Source organism: Halichoerus grypus, chromosome 9, assembly GCF_964656455.1.
Source record: "Halichoerus grypus chromosome 9, mHalGry1.hap1.1, whole genome shotgun sequence".
Lineage (NCBI taxonomy): Eukaryota > Metazoa > Chordata > Mammalia > Carnivora > Phocidae > Halichoerus > Halichoerus grypus.
Genome location: NC_135720.1, coordinates 134914516 through 134935262, shown reverse-complemented (window position 1 = coordinate 134935262; position 20747 = coordinate 134914516). Strand labels below are relative to the sequence as shown.

The 20747-nt window shown below is 42.1% G+C and overlaps 1 protein-coding gene across 5 annotated transcripts in view; it reads left to right on the top strand.

The window, feature by feature from the left end:
* KIF13A (kinesin family member 13A) overlaps positions 1 to 20747 on the top strand; it is a 206778-nt gene that overhangs the window by 63476 nt on the left and 122555 nt on the right. For all 5 annotated transcript variants that reach the window (XM_078055730.1, XM_078055727.1, XM_078055728.1 and 2 more), the window contains exon 3: positions 16590 to 16602. In XM_078055730.1, coding sequence (XP_077911856.1) covers positions 16590 to 16602 — 13 coding nt within the window. The remainder of the gene's footprint in view (positions 1 to 16589; positions 16603 to 20747) is intronic.

The window sequence follows — 20747 nt, the reverse complement described above, 5'->3', positions numbered from 1 at the left end:
TCGTCAGGTCCCGTGCTCAGTGGGGGAGCCTGCTTCTCCCTCTGCCCCTCCCCCCACCAGGCTGTCTGTCTATCTCTCAAATAAATAAAATCTAAAAAAAAAAAATTGTTCTTCCCAATGATTGCAGAACAAACAAGTATCCTTCCTTCTTTCTCTATCCCTCACCTCCTTTTTTGGTAAGTGGAGAGAAGTAAAGAGGAAGGTGTGAAGGATACTGATTTGTCTTTTTTTTTTTTTTTTTAAGAAGATGTGTTTTATGACAGGCGTAAGGCCTGCTGATGTGAGCATGTTAGATAGTTTGTAGGTTGTGCCCTGCAGGGAGTATGTTTTCTGTTGGTCACTGGTCTGTGATCTCTGGGCCTCGAACATATAATAGCGACAGAGACTGAATGAAACTACATGTAATTATACCTTTTCTACCAAAACACTGAAACAAAAACTGGGGAAACTCAATCCCAAACAACTGAAAATTGGCTAGAATCTGAACCCAACAATTTTTTTCAGTTCTCGCTGCTGGTGGTGTTTTTCCATTAGTTTTAATTTTAATGTAAGTTAATTTTTCAGATAGCTGGACCTTATTCTTTCAGACACCAGAGCTTAACTACTTTGCCCCCCCCCCCCCCCCCAGTGTCCCAAGCAGAGCTTGGAGGCTGCTGGGTGTGACTGTGAACATCCATTGTCTTCCATGTGGTGAAAGGAGCTTGGGCTGCTCCCAGCTTCCTGTCTCTTGTCACAGTGTTGGGCTGTCAGGAGGCCCTGTCCTGCTGCTACCCTCTCTTCACAGCCTGGCATGTTTTCTGTCCTGTCTGCCGTGTGCTGGAAACTCGCTAATGGAGGTGACATCGGAGTGAGTAAAGCAGCCACAGGACGATGCATCAGGAGTGGAGGTGTGGCTGACCCCTTGGGGCTGTGGAACATCTATTTCTGGTGCTCATAGGATTTCTTCTGGATACAGGAGGGTCAAGGCCCTTGGATAAGGGAGAGCCTCCTATTCTCAGTACCTTGTAAAATGTAGTGAGCCCTTTGGACATTTATAATCTACTGATTGCTTTTCCAGACTGAGTGTGAATCCACCTTGGCTTGGATGTTAATATAACTTTCGAAAGTCTCTAATAGCCGTATCTCAGGACTGGCCACATACTGATAACTGTTGACGATGGGCACAGTGTGTTGTGTTGTTATATGACGGGACGAGGTGTGATGTTATGTGATGTTGTGTTATTCCGTTCCCTCTCCCTTTGTGTGTGTTTGAAATTTTCCCCAGGAAAGCATTTGTGAAGACACAGCACTGCGTCCACATCTGGTTGGTACTTAAATGCCAAAGAGTAGAGTCATTCAGGGAAACATCACCGTTGTCCCAGATGTTTCTAGTAATGTGATGTGAGCAAGGACCTCATATATTCATCATTTATTCCCTTAAGAGATATATCTTAATTGGTTTCATGCCTCACAGTGGTCTGGGCACGGGGAGCATAACAGGGAACAAGATAGACAAACCCACTCTTTCCGTGGAGCTTATAACCAGTAGATGCAGGGAAGGCGGGTGTGTAGATGAGTAAGCAAGTAGATTCGTGAGATGGTTTCAGATGGTCAGCGGTGCTGGGAAGGCGATAGAGCAGGTATTCCAGACAGAGTGAGAGGCCGAGCGAGCGGAGGTGGTGCGGGGCGGTAGCCACACTCACGTGGAGGGTTAGGAAGGCTCCCTGAGTGGGCAGCCAGCCCCGGGGAGGGCAGGGCAGGGGAGGGAGCTTCTGGTGCAGTGCCCTGGGACGTGAATGCTTTCTTCTCTGAGTGATGCCTCTCCCGTTTAGGAAAGCAGCCCCTGAGAACAGCAGTCCAGCCAGTTCATCTGACACGTGTGCCCACCGAGGCCCAGAGTTGGGAATTCGCTTTTCTACTCAGTACCTGCTATTGTCAGAGCTATCGAGTAACCCAATAAATAAGCCAGCAAACACATCCTTATTAAGAGGACTTTCAAATTGGTGGTTAGCCAAATAAAACAATCGCTTTTCTTCAGTAGTAAAATAAAAGTACCCAGTTACTCCTATAAAACTAAGCCATGCTCTAAGTGTAGCTGTCCTAAATGGCCTTATGGGCATCTACATTCTTTCTTGGTAGAGAGTTCTGAGATGATTTTTTTCTGCCTGTGTTTGTTTCTTCGGTAAACCTTTACGCTCTCCTGCTTATCAAGCGCGAGGCGGACCAGGCAGGAAAGAACCAGGAGAGTGTGACCCAGCCTTTGCCTGGGGGCACTCGGAGGGGGCAGGAGATGGTGTCTCTGAGCAGACCTGGCAACGCCCAGCACGCGGCAGGCACCGGGTGGATGGTGGTGAGGCGCAGGTGCGGCCCCGTTGTGGCTTACCTTGCAGTGGACAGGTGCCCTGAGGAGGACCGATCGTGAGTACCAGGGGAGTTTGAGACGGGGAGGTGACATTGGTGTCACGTGTGAGCAAGAACATCCCTGGCACAGAGAGCAGCCTGTGTGACGGCTCTGAGGCAGAAGGGAGTTTTACGAGTTCTCAGTGGGCAGAAAGAGGGAAGTTGAAGCTGTGCAAAGTGAACGGAGGCTGTATCCGACAGATGACAGTAAGGAACCTGGTATTTCTTCCAAGTACAATAGGAGTCGTTGTAGGATGTTAAACCAGAAGAATGGTAGGGAATCTATTCTATTCTGTTTTAAAGATTTATTTATTTGAGAGCAGGAGTTGGAGGGGCAGAGGGAGAGAGAGAATCTGAAGCAGACTCTGCGCTGAGCTCAGAGCCTGACGTGGGGCTCGATCCCATGACCGCAAGGTCATGGCCTGAGCTGAAAACAGGAGTTGGTATCCGACTGAGCCACTCTGGCACCCCAGGAAATTTATTTCCTAAAGATCATTCTGGTTGAAGGTTAGATGTAGGGTTAAAGGAATCTACCAAAAAAGATCCAGAACTAGGTCTTAATCCTAGCTTTGCCATTTACTTAGTCTTGTGGACAGTTTACTCCAGTGAGTATGGGGCTAATCAGTTCAGCCTCACGTTGTGGTGAGGATTGAGCGAATCCAATAAGGTGTTGAGAACCGTGTGTAATGGACGGATGCAGAGTAACATTAGTTCCCTTCTCCGCATAAAAATACGTGAGTAAAGTATTCTGGAATCAGTCTCTGGTGGCCTTGGGGACATCCTTACCAAGCCCAGTGGCAGCCCCATGAAGTGATGGGCATAGTGTCCAGCTGTAGAAAATTGTGTGTTTCTATTTGAGATTGGTCTGGCCCATTCAAGGGTTGGATTAATAATGGTGGCTTTATTAAAAACTCGTTCCGACTGAGATTATGAGTTTAGTCTATGTAACAGATGAACAGATTTCCCCCTTTTTTCTTGATGCCTTTTGAAGGCGAGAACTAAATTGCTAATGCAGTACTATTATTGCTCATTTACTCATAATTCTCAGCATTGTATTAGGGAGAGAATCTGCTAAACTTAATGCCTCTTGTTCATATCTTGGAATCTCAGACTAAAGACATTTTCTGCACCTGTCAAATTTACTCGGACTTACCGATTGTTTCCTATCTGTGCTGCCGAAGCGAGCACTTTCCTGTTGTTTTGAATCTCTCAGCATCTTCCACAAATAATCAGATTTCCTTTATAATTTTGAGGAGAGCATTTAATTATCAATAATTCCACCATAATGTTGTTCATGAGGTCCATGACGTGACTTTGCCTAATGGATAAAAGATTTGTTTGTTTTCAACCATGTAAATAGTACGTGCAAAGAAAATGCTATTTAGTAGTAGGGGGGTAATAAAAATGATCCACACGGGGCAGCTGTCCTCAGGGACTTTGTAGCATGATTGCGACCTTATTTTAGCAGTCTGAAACCGTGAATCAGTCTCAGACTTTGCCTGTAGCCAATTCTGCCCTGGGATGGTGACAGGCATTGTATACAGGGAGGTTACACATGCAGTGTGGTTAGGTGTTTGTTTGTTTTGGCTTAGGTAAAAAAAAAAAATTTTTTTTAAATCAGAAAAATTTTAAGAGCTATTTTAGGTTCACAGCAAAATTGAGAGGAAGGCAGAGATTTCCTATATACCCCTTGCCTCCCCCATGCATCAACATCCTGCCCCAGAGCGGTACATTTGTTACAACTGATGAACCTATACATCGTAATCACCCGAAGTGTGTAATTAATATTAGGTGAGGTTCACTCTTGGTGTTGTACATTATGGGTTTGGACTAATGTATAATGACATATGTCCATCCTATCTTTCAGAATATTGTCACTGCCCTAGAAATCTTGTGCTCTATTTGTCCCCTCTCCCCCCACCCCAGCAACCCATGGCAACCACTGATCTTTTCACTGTCTCCATAGCTTTGCCTTTTCCAGAATGTCATCGAGTTGAAATCATTTAGTATGTAGCCTTTTCAGATTGGATTCTTTCTCCTAGTAATATGCATCTGAGTTTCCTCCATGTATTTTTGTGGCTTGATAGCTCATTTCTTTGTAGTGCTGAGGCTGAATATAATTTAAAATCAGTCCATGGATCCTGCCTGAAATGCTATTAGATACATATGGGCTTTAGTGTCCTGTCCATGATGAAGGGTGAAAAAACCCCTCATGCTTCCTAATAGAATCACATTGCCCTGAATGCTTGCCATTGGTATGGCTTTTGTCACGAACACATTATTGCCAGGGGCTCATAAGCAGCTCCCATGTCTGTATTGTAGATAGGGATGAGGGATGCCATCCTGCCTCCTAAAACCTCTTCCGTATCAGAGATGGGAGTTACTGGAATTGTAACTGTCCCGCCTTCATGCTTTGACCCAGTGTGACTTTGAAGTTCAGTGGTCCTGCACAGACATCTGACAGTGTATGTGGGCTACTGAGTCAACGGTGTCTTGGCCCCACAGCCCTCAAGGCGGTGGGTCCTTGAGGCTCTCGAAGTCCACCAGCATCTGTTGTCAGCAGCGGCGGCTATTTCTAGGGCAAGTGGAGAGAAGGAGATTATAGGTACAATCAACGGCTGAAGGTGGGAGATTCGTGAATCACCTGTGTAACCCTGATATCTCTAAGGGCTTCACATATATTAATTCATTTAGCCCCCACATCCAAGGTCCCATCAGGAGAAAGTGGTGGGGACAAAGAATGGGAGCCCTGCTTCTGGAACCCTGCCGTACACGACTCATACCACGCCGTTGTCTGTCCCACTAGGATTATTCGGCTGATATCCCTGCTTTTGTGAAGCTGTTGCGTATAGCATGGTGTTTGGCTCTGACTCCCTAATGTAGAAAATTTCGGTGATCATGAGCAAACTGTCGTAAGTGTATGTGCTCACGGTACAAACTCACATGCATGGAGACTTAATCTTGGAAATAAGCGTAAAACCAGATAGTTAAATGGATGTTTCTTTCCAGCCGCATCTTGAAAGATCAAGTCTATTAGTAGCAGATAGACTGAGAATTAGCCCGAGAATGGCCTCACAGATTTTAAATTAAGAATTGGTGCTTTGTGCTGCAATTTTTTTTTAAAGCCTTGATTTTAAATTAAGAATTGGTGCTTTGTGCTGCATTTTTTTTTTAAAGCCTCACTGCATGATACTTTTGAAGACACAGTGAGAAAATTGCCCAAAAGCCATGTTTTCTCTGCTTGGTTTTGTTTTGGTTAACCCAGTGTGCCAGGTTTTGCCCGGCTGGGAATTGCAGCTATGGTGATGAGGGTGGGGCAAGAGCTCGGTGAAGAGTTTTCCACAGAGGTGCCCCTGCCCAGGGGTTTCTTGGAGGCCTTAGCCCACAGCTGTAGTTGGCCACGTTTTGTTAGGAGGGACAACTCAGGTGTGACTTTCCTTGACAATATTAGAAAAAAAGGCAGGGAAGCTGTTATTGATGATAGTGATGACCTGAAATCATGTATCACTTGTACAACTTTCCATTGCTTTGTGCACCCATTTTCATTTTGGAGATATATGTAGACCATAGGAGCACCATCGTGTTGGGTTAATAACTACTATGAATATACTTGTGTATTCACCTCAAGGTTTGCATTTTATTGTAATCTTTTTTTATTAACCAGTTGATTATTATTTTTTTTAAAGATTTTATTTATTTATTTGAGAGAGAGAGAATGAGAGAGAGAGCACATGAGAAGGGGGGAGGCTCAGAGGGAGAAGCAGGCTCCCTGCCAAGTAGGGAGCCCGATGCGGGACTCGATCCAGGGACTCCAGGATCATGACCTGAGCCGAAGGCAGTCGCTTAACCAACTGAGCCACCCAGGCGCCCTAACCAGTTGATTATTTAGAAATGATACTTTCCTCTGAAATTTCTACTTGGCTTCTGGGCAGCAATTAAAAAAAAAAAAAACAACAAACTTCCAAAGGAACCGTTTCTTTTTGCTTTTTAACTCCAATCCATCAGAGACAGATACCTTTGTAAGTGTTGGAGGAGGGACGGCATCGTGGCATTTTACTTCTAAAGGAGGTGGAGAATGGCCAGGACCTTGGAGGAGATTCTTAACTCCTCCAGGACTGGTAAGAGTTCATGGACCGCCACCTACCCTCTGACTGCACTGTGAGGAGCACAGGGCTGGGAGATATTTCCAGATTGGCCCAGGTAGTAACCACGAGAAAGGGAACAACTGTGTTTTGCTACTCCATTCTCAATACTTCTGGCCACCAAATGTGGCGGGGTTTCCCTACACCAACCAGTTGCCTGTTCTCTGTGGGCACCAGCACGGTGTCCTACAGTCCCGTTCAGTTCTGACACCTGTCTGCCTGGAGTCATTGTCAGATCCCACAGGCTAGGGGCTCCGTCCCACAAGACTGCCCTCTTCTTCCGTCCCCACCGCAGATACCAGTGTGAGTCCTAGGTTGTCACCTGCGCATCTGACTGATGGAGCTTCCCACAGCCCCCTCCTCAGGTGTGATAATTCGCTACAGAAGCTCATAGAACTCAGGAAAACAATCTGTTTACTAGGTTATCAGTTTATTATGTTTATTATTATTATCCTGATACAGCTCAAACAGCCAGATGGAAGAGATGCATGGGGCAAAGTGCATGGGAAGGGGCACACGGCTTCTGTGTCCGCTCTGGATATGCCACCCTCCCAGCACCTCCAGCTGTTGAGCAACCTGGAAGCTCTCTGAACCCCACCTATTAGGATGTTATGAAGGCTCATTATGATTGATGAGGGCAGGATTGATTAATCCCTGGCCATTGGTGATTGGTTCAACCTCTAGCCCTCTCCCCTCCTCTAAGGTTGGGTTTTGTAGATTGTAGACTCAACTTGAATGCCTTTAATTTTGTTTGTTAAAAAAATAATCTTAACCAGCAAAAATGTTATTAGAAGCATATTTACAGTTACTAGTGTTATAGCAGAGATGAACCTAGTATTAGGAGAGGTTGGTAACCCATTGGCTGGTCGATTGGGTCCTTTGACCAGACTGCACGGAATACAAATTATTTGCTAGCCATTTGATGCACACCAATGGGCTTTAGTCAGTTCCAAGTAGAGTCCCCACTGCATGTCTTCCTGCTGAGTGGAAATGGTATGGCCTATATCGTTAAAAGTCACATCTTGCTAGGTGGCGACAGATTATACACAATTGTGCAGAAAGAAAACGATTTAAAAATTTAGCATTTTATTATATCATATCTGTACACTCTTATAACCCTAAAACATTTTTTGGAATCATCAGAATTTTAAAATAGTACCACTAATTTTATAAGACCTGAATTGATAGGAAAGCTCCTGCGGTAGTTGTAAGGTTTTGCTATTACCCTCTTTCAGAAGTTTATTGCTTCTGTTATTAAGTTGATCGTCTTTATTGCAGAAGATGTTTTTGACAATGACTAACAGAATGGCAGTTTTTGTTTTGTTTTGCTTTAAAATCCCCCTGTCTCATTATTTCAGTGGATTCAGTAGTGAACCGTAAATATTCATCCTGGCCTCCAGGACGCATTTCACGGGTACTCACTTGAAAATTCAAATTGCCACTTTAGGAAAGGGAACCAAATCTGTTTGCCTCTTTGGGTTCCGGTTCTCCTGCTGACCTCTTGCCCTTTTACTGCCAGTTTCCTAGTCCTTCAACAGTACTTCCTGGTCCTTGGGCGAGTGGCATGGTGAAGAGCCATTACTTAATAGACTGAGAAAATAAATGACAAGTTTTTAAATACGAGGTCATTTTTTAATAAAGACTCTCTTTAAAGTTTACCTCATTATTCCTGTGGCCACTTTGCCATCTGTCATGGGAGTTTTACTCATCCTGTAGTTGAGGGCAGCAGGACCGGGACAGACGTTGGTTATGATCAGCTTGATGAAGTGGGCTCCAGGGTTGGTGCTCATGCACCTGCTCTTGATTCTTTTCTAGAAAATTAATATAGTTTAGTTCTTAGGAAAGTGTCCAACTTTATACATGTTTATCTAATTATTTCCAAGGGGTTTTCTTTCTATTCTTTCCCTTCCTTTATTATACATGTTTAAAAAAACAAAACAAAACAACACTTTTTTTTCCCTTAAGGGGAAAGGACACAAATCACTGTGGCATTGGTGGTATGCATCGCTTGGGGTCCACCATCACTGAAGTAAACAGAGCGGCAGGGCATCTTGCAGAGTCTGGGGTCCCCTCCCACCTGGCCCTCACTGCTGCCGACCCTCCCAGGCATTCTTCTCTTACCAGTGAAGATGCCTAGGACTCAGTACATGTTGTATTCAATTTAATGCTTAAGGATTCTTTTTTCTCTAAAACTAATTTCTGAACACTGAAAACATTTTGAACTTTTTTAAGAGAGTGTAAGAGAGTTGTGTTCTTGACAGTTATCAGCATTCTGCTCTCCCTGTTTGAAGAGTGTTATTTTTAACGTCATGAATTTTCTCTATCACCAAAAAAAAAAAAAAGTGCACTCATTCTTCAGCTCTCAGTAACTTTTTCCTAGATGAAACGGATTTGAGCTGTGTTGGTATTTTGCGTGTATCATCCTGGAAGGCTGTTTGTTGTAACAACAGCACTAGGATCTAACATTTATTGAGCGAAGACTGTGCGCTAATGGGTAATGTTAGCCTTGCGGTGCATGTCATCCTTCGTCCTGAAGGAATGCTCTTCTATCCCCATTTTATAGACACAGAAACTGAGGCTCAGAGGGGTTGAATAAACTTGCCCAACGTCAACATAGACAGATGGTGGCAGAGCTAGAGTTGTCTGGCTCCCAGTCCTGACCCGTCACCGCTATCCTGTTTTACTTAGAGAAATTCCAGGGGCACCTGGCTGGCTTAGTCAGTGGAGCGTGCGACTCTTGATCTCAGGGTTGTAAGTTTGATCCCTGCGTTGGTTGTAGAGATTACTTTAAAAAAAAAAATCTTAAAAAAAAGAAAGAAATTCCACGTAGTCATGCCATAAGGATGTAGTGCAAATATAGCAAAAAGAAAAAAAAAAAATCAAACTACAAGTCTTTCCATTCCAGTGCAAAATGAAATGTTTTTTTTTTTTTTTTGAGTTTTATGGCGAATGAAAGCAGGTTAAGTGGACCGATACTTTTTTAAAAGAAGTTGTTTTCTGTAAAGGAATATTTGGATTATTGGGATTTTATTACACATGCGTTTGGAATTAGAATTTTAAACTCACAACATATTAAACGTTAAGATGATTAGAGCCGTTTTAGCCTCCATCCTTCTCCTGAGGGTAGCCTTAAGGTCTGGACGAAGTACTGCGTGCGATCACCCCGCGGCACCCAGCAGTGTCTCCATCCTTGCCGTCATGGTGGGGAGGCTGGGCGGGTGGGGCATGCCAATCAGCGGGTCTTACCAAGTCCTCCTGCAAAACGTCTTTTGCTCTCTCCTTTCCCTTCTACTGTTTCTCTTGCCTTTGCAGTGGTGCCAACTTACGCTATGGCTGGTGCCCCTTAGGGAGTCATCAGTATGTACCTCTCTGCTGACCTCTCTGATGGGGTCTCCCTCACCCCCTCCTAAAACACATCTAGCCGTGTTATTCTCATTGCACAAACCATCCATCGCGGTTGCTTCTGGAAAAAGTCAACGTCAGCATGGCCCCCAGTGCTCTGTGCACTTGGGTCGCTGTGTGTTATTTCTCCTTTATTGCTCTCCACTACCTTGGTCTACCTGCTACTCCCTGAACTTATCCTGTGCTCTCCAACTTTGTTTCAGCTGTTCGCTGCCTAAGATTTGCTCCCAGTGCATCTAGGTGCTCAGTTTCCTGCCTTCCCGAGGGAAGTGGTAGTTTGCAGCCTCCTCATGCCACACTGCCATACCATCCCTTTCCTGCACATAAAAGTCATTTCTCCTTTGAGATTCTCCTCTATATTTATAAAAGACCTTGGCACAGACATGGCTCTAATTGATACCATTAACCATATGGCTTGAACTCACAATCCCAAGATCAAGAGCATGCTCTATGGACCAAGCCAGCCAGGCACCCCAATAAGGGCTGTTCTGTTTCACAGGAGTACTGCTATGACCAGGTCAGAGTTGAACACCCTGTAACACACTCTTTCCCTGATATACTACATCTCGCTCATTGACTGTCACATCTTCTCTTCCCACCCTCCAGCATCTTTGCTCTTTGCCTTTATCCAGACTACGGGTTTCTCACCTCTCTGTTTTCTCCCAGTCTGTCATCCTCCTCCTGACTTTACATCCTTCCCTACTCAACCTGGGCCCTATTGGGTCATTCCAAGGAACCATAGCAGCCTCTCACCAACTGCCAGGGTTTGTGTTCCTGAAAAGCACTACATTTAGCAAAATCCATAGGTGGCAAGATCAAAGTCTTATAGGAATAGGGGATTAAGAGAAGCACAACTGAAAAATGATATTAAACATATATCTTAAACCCAAGAGATTCTAGAAGACGTGCTCTTCCAAAGCAAACCAGATATATTGGTGTTAAAAGTCTGCAAAAGTCTGCTCTGACTGGTAACACGTCCCTTGAATGGGTCGGCTTCTTTGTGTGTTCCAAAAATTTTGCTGTAGCTTCCTGTGAGCTTTTTAATCTGCTAACTCGTTTTTAAAGCTTTCAAACCAGCCTTTGTCATGGAATTTGATGTTTTGACATTCGCATTCTTCTTGTGATAGGTTTCAAAGGCTCCTCACAATGGGTATGTAGCCCCTTCTGCTTTTATAATTCAGAGACGTGCTTCTTACATGTTTTAAATGTATGGATATATTAACTTGTTGGTACACAGGCATGTAAACCTCTCTTCAAGCTGCAGACAATAAATCCTGGTTGAAGAGGAACCTTTATACCCACCTATTTGACAAAACCCCAATCCCGTAGCACCCTGTGTCCCAGCGTCTCTGTTTGTGTGGCCAAACCGCTCAGCTTGGCAACAGAACAAGCCTACAGTTCTCTGGTCTTCAAGTGGGCTGTGTGCTCTGATGCTTTTTGCACAGAGTTCCCCCATTGGGATGCCATTGCTTTGCCTTGTCAGGTTGGTGACTCTCGTTAGCCTTCTCAGTTATCCTTCGGGTTTTCTCTTCTGAGAACCTTCCCCTGTTTTTCAACTGATCTTGCTGTGCACGTCACATTGTATTGTGATATGTGTATATAAGTTCCATTTATTGTTCGAAAGACAACATATCTAATTGATTTTTGTACTATAACAAAGTAGCACACAGTGGGTGTTAAATATTTGTTGACCGAATAGAGCTTTGTTCCTGTCTGTGCCGGGACACTTAATTACAGTCCGCTTAGAGTCAATTATACACGTATGTATCTGTCTCTCTCACAAGATGTTAACCCTCTTGAGATCAGAGAGCATGCCTCCTTACCCTGAATATCCCTCAAAGCACCTATACTTTGCAGCATAGGAATCAATACTCAATAAATACTTACTGGTGAATAGAGTACTTGGACAATTGAGGTGACTCAGTGTTTTGTTCTCTGTGTGAGAGTGGAAGGGGTGATCAGGGACTTCGTGAAATACATGTCCTTGGACTCATCTTCAGGAGTCAGGTATCATCTAGCTGTGTATCTTTCAGATAGAGGTTGTGGCAATTTCTGACATTCAATCAGTAAAGTAGTTAACACATGGAAGATAAATTCCTCTTTCAGAAGAAGACCCTGATCCGTCATGTCTCCTGAAGCACTGACTCGTGTTAGGGCTCATGCACATTGGGGTCTTTGGCCATCTAACTTCTGAGTAGCTAACTATAGTTGATAGGGTGCGAATAATGGACAGAAGGCGCCTTGTCCCATAAATCTTCCAACGAGAGGTATGAGGAAAGAACTATAGCTATATAGGGTTATTGTGGTAATATGTGATTTATACTGCTTTATTTCATGTGTTTGTCAAACTTCCCATGTCTGGACTACCTACTAAATTAAGGACCAGCTCCTCATTTCAAGACCTGGCCCAGTATAGGTCCACCTTATCTTTACAGTCCTGTTTCCATGTGTGTATCTCCTTTAGTCTTACCAAACTGCCTTTCTGAACTTAGTTGACGTCCGAAGCTTTTGAGGGTTTGACCCTTGTTAACATCCGATTGAACTTCTCTATATGAAATGCTGGTCTAGAGAAATAGCTATTTTTAAATAAGTCATTGGAAACAGGCGACATTTTCTAACAATCTCTGAAGTGCTCACTACTATTAAATGCAAGCAGTCTTGCCCCCAAATTTTGGGATTGTGGTGGTACTCTGAAGAAAATCTTCACATCTGGATTATGTTTAACTCAATAATGTAAAAAATTAGTTCTGAGTTATTGTAATGCCTTCAGTTCTGTATGAGTATGTGGGATTGGGAGTGGAGGTCATGGAAGTAGCATGTGGCGTGACCTCTGCTTTCAGGGAGTTAAAATTTTAAGGATACATGAGACTAAAAGACAGAATTCCCGAAGGCTACAGTACTTGATGTGGGCCAGGAGGTGCTAAGCTGTTTTGTTGACCATAGAGATCCTGGGGTATCCTGTCAGCGGTGGTGAAGGCCAAGGTGGTCTCAAACAACGCTTGAGGAATTGAAATAGTTGAATTGAGCTTTGAGCCGTGTCTTGGAGAGTGGGGAAATTTGTTCAGGCAAACCGGGGAGACAGAAATGGCGTGAAGGCATGGAAATGACAGGGACTGCGTGGTGAATGTACCTGGTGTGAGTGACCTTGAAGGGATCCATTGACTTGCTTATCCTGAGGAAGGCAGCTTTGGTGTTTTGCAGAATAGAGCTACTATCACTGCACCTCCTTTTTTTCTTTCTTTCTTCTTCTTCTTCTTTTTTTTTTTTTTTTGGAAGTGGAGAGAAGTCAAAATTTATTTTCACATATAACAAATGTTAGGGAAATTTGTGAAATGATATACTTATTGAAAATAGTACATTTGATTTAAAAATCACTTCCTTCTTCATGGACCATACAAAATTATGAAATGGCTCAAATAATTCCCACCAGGGTTTCTAACATTATATATTATTGTGAAACAGTTCCTGAGCAGGAAGAGATTGGGGACATTCTAGTCCAACCCCCTCATTCTGTTTTATTTCATTCTGTAAGTTTTGCATATGATCCTCAGGTGACCTGGCACACAGAGACCATATACAGAATGGCGAACATTTATTGAGGGTGAATTGAGTGCCAGTCTAGCATGCACCTCCTTCTTTTCTCTCCAAATCCTGGGATCTAGAAACACAACCTTGTTGGCTTCTGAAATGTCAAATTGTGTTCAGTTTATTTCTTTGGAATACACACTCAAAAAATCTCATAATAACTTACAGAGGATCACATGATTAGAAACAAGGACTTCTTTTGAAGATGAATGAGAAGGTGGGCAGTGGAGAGTTGTGGTTGGTACACAGACCTTTCCCTGAGTGTCCATGGAATGCTCTACTTTCTGATGAGTCAGCAGCCAAGCCTATGCCTGTGGGTCAGTGAGGTCTGTTTGAAGGGATATTCTTTGTGGTTGGTTGAATGTTTGCTTGGCCAAGGATGTTGCCTCTCTCTGAGCCATGCCGGTATCTGTAATAGGCTGGACCTTACAGAGGGTTAGAGGAAACTCTTTGTTGTTACGACTTCATTGATACAATCAACAGAGGCCTTAACTTTTAAAAATATGAATATTGATTATGTTTGATAGATGGTTTATGTTATTCATCCTTTTTCGTATATATGTATGAAAAGTTTTATCTTTACATTGTAGTATCGTATTAGTTTTTTTCAAGGGATAGCAAACTATATTTAGTTATAGTATAAGTATTACTTATACTGGAAAATTTTTTCTTCACAACTACCAGAGAATGTCATGTAGCCTCTGGGGATTGGGGTAGTAAATCATGGTTCTGCATTAGGATGACTTAGTTCCTGGACTCTTAATTCACATCTCAGGAAAGGTTTACCAATTAACAAAGTATAGTTGTAGTACACTAAGTGACTTGCTTTTCCTACTTTAGTAAGGGTCTTTGTTCTAAACTAAATGATGAGTAAATTTGGATAGCATCAGGTCCATTTAGTGACTTCCCTTTTCCCCATTCTCCCCAGTCTCCATTCTTTTTTCCTTTTTTTTTTTTTTTTTTTTTTTTAAGAGAGGGAGAAGAGGGGAGGAGGGAGCAGAGGGAGAGGGAGAGAGATCATCTTAAGTAGGTTCCACACCAGCGCAGAGCCCGACACAGGGCTCCATCTCACGACCCTGAGATCAAGACCTGAGCTGAAAACAAAAGTCAGATGCTTAACTGACTGAGCCATCCAGGCGCCTCTCCGTTTATTCTTAAACAATCCTGAGAAACACAGAAAAAGGTAGCAGAACCATATTGCCATTCCCATATGTGCTGTCTTTCTAAGTGAAAGGGATATATTTTTAAAAATATTTATAATGCTGAAATAAGATTGGTTCCTAAGAAGAATAGTGGAAAACCACATTGGAATGTCAGTGAAGATAGGATAGCTTTATTGTTAGCTCAGGAGGTAAATATACTACTGGTTACAGGCCAGCACCTGTTCTTTGCTGCTGCTGCTGCTAATGACACAGTTGTGCATAAAGGAGGCACAGGAAAACTCCGGAGAGATCCCTGGGATTCCTGTTAGCACATTCTACCCCATTAGGTTGCATGGCTCATCGTAGCCTTAATGTGGAATGTTTATTTTATTAACTGGGTCCATGCTGTTTCATATGATTGCCTTATTATAACCCCAGTGACTTGTCTGTCCTTTGTTAAATAAAGCAGTGATTTAAATGGCTTTTAAAAAGTAAAGCAAATAAACCTTCTCTTATTTTATTTGCATGATGTTTTCATTATGGTTCTACCTGCTCAGAACAGATGCCTTCCAGAGCAGTGTTCCATTTAAGGAAGATTTCCTGGCAGAAACCTTAAAAGTTTAAGCACTGAGCAAAGATCCCATTGCTTTCTTAGATTAAAAGCACTCGTGCATTTTTCTTATAACATTCATAAATGTTTATCCTGTTGGAAAGGGTAGACAGAATGTTGAGACTTACTTGATGGCAGAGATACCAGTTTTTCTAGATAGGGTTCCCCTCTAAAACCTGAAGATTAAAAACCACATTCCCATTGTGCCTAACTGTCTGAGGTAATGACCTAAGGGATCCTTTCAGCTCAGTCATAGAATTCCAAGATGATTTTCCAGCTTCATCATTATAGGAATGTCATGATTTTCTTTCCCTAGATTTAGACCTTTAGAGTTGTCTACCTGATTTTGGAATCCATGGACATTCTTCCCTTGTTGCTGAGCTCCGGGTTTTATCTAGGGCCCTCAGAGCTCTGTGCGGAGCGGTGGGCCCAATGCTGGAGAAAGGTCACCGTGCTATTTTTGCCTGTACCTTTTGATTTCCATGCCCTCTGTGCTTGAAAATCCGTTTTGTTATCCTCCAGATTTTATTCCTTGTGAAGAAGGAATAAAGCCACGGGAAAAATTCCCTTATTTCTACTTCACAATAATTTCACAGTTTATGAATGGATGATATTGGAGGTTGATTAAAAACAACCACATCAGGAAAGCTACGAACTGTCAAAGGATCGCATTGCATAATCATAGTTCAGCTTTTTAATTTGGTATACATGGAAAACATTTGCAGAGCAACTCAGCCTACTGGTTTGTTACTTTGAAAACTGTTTGCTTCTCAGAGTTTTCTCCAGGTGGTAATTTCAGTCATTTTTGAGAAATGGAAAAATTAAAGTTTAAAAAAGTGCATGTGTGGCTGGTAGTGGGAGAAGGATATAACTTGTTCTGAAATTTCTCTTCGGTGTTGAAATATGTGAAACTTTTTGAGAACCATGGCTTTTATTTATTTATTTTAAAGATTTATTTATTCATTTGGGCGTGGGGAGCAGGGGTAGAGGGACAGAGAGAATCTCAAGCAGACTCCCCTCCAAGCCCGGAGCCCATCGCGGGGCTTGATCCCATGACCCTGACATCATGACCTGAGCCGAAACCAAGAGTCGGATGCCTAACCGACTGAGCCACCCAGGTGCCCCATTAAACAAATATAATAGTTTATCACTGCAGGCAGTAAAGTGAATTTTTCTTCTCATCTTTGTAAAATAGAGTACCTTTCAGATCATGTTATCAAGATGCTGAGTTTCCCTTATGTTTTTTTCTCTTTCATTGCTTCCCTGTGATGTGGCTGCTGTGTTGACAACCCTTTCTACCTCTGCTGAATTTTTGTTTCCATCATTAAGGAAACCTCCCAAGGTAAGCAGTGATGCGGAATTTGGCATGCATACTAAGTGTGCAAATATCCAGGACTTCATCCATCACAGTAACCCATGTGGAACACCTCTCCCATTGAGAAGAAAAATCGGCATTCTAATTAAAACTTAAACCATGAAAAAACAATTTATGTCGGTAATGACATAAAATTAGAATGCTCCTCTACATTTGCAAAGCACTTTCATACATTATTTCATTCTTGGAATTAATGCTCTGGTCCTCAGAGCAAAGCTGTCAGCTTCCTGTTTCTGTTTTACTGATGATGAAATGAGGCTCAGAGAGTGAATGGTGTGTCTTATTTTACACATTGGGTAAGTGGAGAAGCTGGGACGGTAGAGTATCACCACCTAGAAAATGGAAAGACAAAACTGGTAACATCATGGAATGATTGTTGACTGGACAGATGAACTACCAAGAATAGTTGATGGTATCAGGGAAATTCTCCAGACGTTCAGGTAGTGTTTTAGCTGCCCACCAACTCTGTGTGCTCTGTTAGAGTTTCTAGCCCCTCACAAAGTCCACTGACTGGAGTTGTTCTCCTTGCTCTGGGCAGCTTCAATGGCATGTTTACCAGGGGAGTAACCCATAAGTTAGAGAGTAGGTGGGGAAAAAGAATATGAGAAGGAGGGGGTCTGAATGATCAACTCATGAATAACTGAAGGCTGGTTTTGTTACTGGTGAGTATTTTATTGGGTATCAAAGGGACACTTAGTGCCAAAAGGAAGGAGAAATTCAACCAGTCCCTGACCAATAATGCTGGTTATAACTTTGGTCTCTGAGATGGAATCAAGACAGGCTAAGCACCCCCACCCCCCATTACATGGTCAGAATCTAAGACATGCTGGGGAGGGTAAGGCTTCTAGAGTAGATTTGGCTTACTTGCCTCTCAGGCGATAAAGGAAAATCTAGCTTAGCTCTTAGAAGTGGAAACCCACCAAAATGTTAAATGTTATCCTTTATGTTTACTGAAGGCAATACAGGAGTTGTCCTTGGCACTAAAAGTTTCAACTCCAGCAAGGAAGGTACATATTGAATAAATAGTATGAGATCTTTTAAGAAAGAGGAAATATATGATGTTATAGAAATGTAAGCACTGGCCTCTGGCCAACCCTGAGGAATTAGAAGGTTCTCCCTGAGCACTTACTGATGTGGACATAGTCCCAAAAAGCTGCAACCAAAAAAGTGTCTCTGCTACTCAGAAAGATGTGAGTTCCCCTAAGTAGCTTTTCCTTCCCTTGTTGTTGGTCCTAGAAGTTTCAGAACAGACTGTCGACCTTGTGATGCATTTAATTCTTTCCCCACAGAAAAAGGCAATGAAATCCTACGCAACTTGATATATGGCTTAGTGAAGGAAAAGCACTGAAATAAGGGCACAAAAATACATTTTTTTAAAAAAAAATCACTGATTTCTTTATACATAAAGATTTTCTGGGTTATTTTCTATTCAGTATATAGAGTTTAGTGGTTTCCTTTTTTTTTTTTTAAAGATTTTATTTATTTATTGAGAGAGAGAATGAGATAGAGAGAGAGCATGAGAGCGGGGAGGGCCAGAGGGAGAAGCAGACTCCCTGCTGAGCAGGGAGCCCGATGCGGGACTCAATCCTGGGACTCCAGGATCATGACCTGAGCCGAAGGCAGTCGCTTAACCAACTGAGCCACCCAGGTGCCCGAGTTTAGTGGTTTCCTTAAGTGTTCTGTTGATAGTTCCTACGAAGTATCATGAAATTTTCAAAATAAAATCAATGTGAAGTCACCACATTTAAATATATGTATTTATGCATGTCATAAGGCACATCTGAGAAGTATAAAGCTGGTCTTGAAATAAGTGACACAATAGAGTGTTATTTTGAAAAAAAGACATTAAAATAAATAAGGTCTTTTCTTGCAGAAACTGTAAACATTGACAGCAGATAGGAAAGGGAAAAGTGTTTTTAATGATGATTACATAAACGAAATTTCATTGATTTTAAACAATGAGATTTTTTTTTGCAAATGACGTATCTGATAAAGGGTTAATATCCAAAATCTATAAAAAAACTTACCAAACTCAACACCCAAAAAATGAATAATCCAGTTAAAAAAAGGGCAGAAGACATGAATAGACATTTTTCCAAAGAAGACATCCAAATGGCTAACAGACACATGAAAAGATGCTCAACATCACTCACCGTCAGGGAAATACAAATCAAAACCATGATGAGATACCACCTCACACCTATCAGAATGGCTAAATTAACAACACAGGAAACAACAGATGTTGATGAGGATTCGGAGAAAGGGGAACCCTTGTGCACTGTTGGTGGGAATGCAAACTGGTGCAGCCACTCTGGAGAACAGTATGGAGGTTCCTCAGAAAGTTAGAAATAGAACTACCCTGCAACCCAGCAATTGCACTACTAGGTATTTACCCAGAGGATACAAAAATACAGATTTGAAGGGGTATATGCACCCTGATGTTTATAACAGCATTAGCAACAATAGCCAAACTATGGAAAGACTCCAAGTGTCCATTGACTGAGGAATGGATAAAGAAGATGTGGATATATACAATAGAATATTACTCAGCCATCAAAAAGAATGAAATCTGACTATTTGCAATGACTTGGATGGAGCTAGAGAGTATTATGCTAAGCGAAATAAGTCCGAGAAAGACAAGTACCATGGGATGTCACTCATATGTGGAGTTTAGGAAACAAAACAGATGAACATATGGGAAGGGGAAAAAAAAGAGAGAGGGAAGCAAACCATAAGAGACTCAATAATAGAGAATAAGCCTGAGGGTTGATGGAGGGAGGTGAGTGGGGGATGGGATAATTGGGTGATAGACATTAAGGAGGGCACTTTTTATGATGAGCACTGGGTGTTATATGTAAGTGATGAATCACTAAATTCTCCTGCAAACAGGAGAATTCTCCTTGGGTAGAGAACATAGGCACAATTTAGTATAAAATCAATTGTGTTAAAGGCCACAAGAGGCAAAATATTTGTGGAAATCATAGGATGAAGGGTCTCATTCTGACTTCTGCAGATCTGAGGACAGCTAGGACTGAAACTAATACTAAAAACCTATGCCTGAAGGCACTGGAGAAATTCCAAGTTAGTGAAGAATTACCAAATCAGGATCCAAGAAATGGTGGAAATTTAGAGAGGTGAGCCTGGTTTTTGAGTGTATGCCATTCAGGTAGAGCAGCTTAAAGGCAGAGCAGTGTTTCTGACAGCCTCATGGGATCTGGGGAGCCTAGGAGGACAAAAGTGTTGGAGTTCAGAGTTTACCAGAGGTGGAATCCTTGGTAAACTCTTTATACTTTGGGTTGGCAGAGTAGATTGAGATGCAGCCTTGGGTGAGGTATAAAGATGAAACAGAAGTAAACCTACCTTCACATGGATTACCATGTGGTTATAAGTTCTTTGTGTGATCCAGGAAGTCTCAAGCACTAAAATTGGATCAGAGTGATCCTAGAATAGAGGTTCCCATAGGCATCTGGCAGAAGCAAATGTAATCCCAAGTCTCTAAAGATTCCACAGACCATTTTAAAAATACAATGTCTGGCACACAATCAAAGATAAAGAGGTGTATTACAAGATAAGGCAACATGGACAGGAAATAGCAAAAATAATAAAAAGTAGAAATAGACCCATAGATGCTTCAGATGTTCAAATTGTTAAGCATGAACTTTAAAGTAACTATGCTTATTATATTTAAAGTGATAAAAGATAAAACTTTAAAATGTTGGGGAGGACAGAAATTATAAAAAATGACAAAACAGATTTGGAAAATAACCCAGTAGAAATTCTTACCCTGACAATCTCAAAACCAAAATTAAGTTCAGTGTTAGGGTTTAGCAGAAGACTAGATCCAGCCAAAGAGAGAATTAAATGACTAGAAGATAGGTTAGCAGAAATAACAAAATGAAATACAGAAGAGACAAATTGTGTGGAGACAACTGGACATTAGGATGCACAGAAATGAATTTAGATATAGACTTTATATCCTTCATAAGAATTAACTCAATGTGGATTATAGACCTAAATATGAGATGCAAAACTGTAAAATTTCTAGAAGATAGTGTGGGAGAAATCTAAGAGATCTTGTTGTTGCTGATGACCTTTTAGATGCAACATCAAAA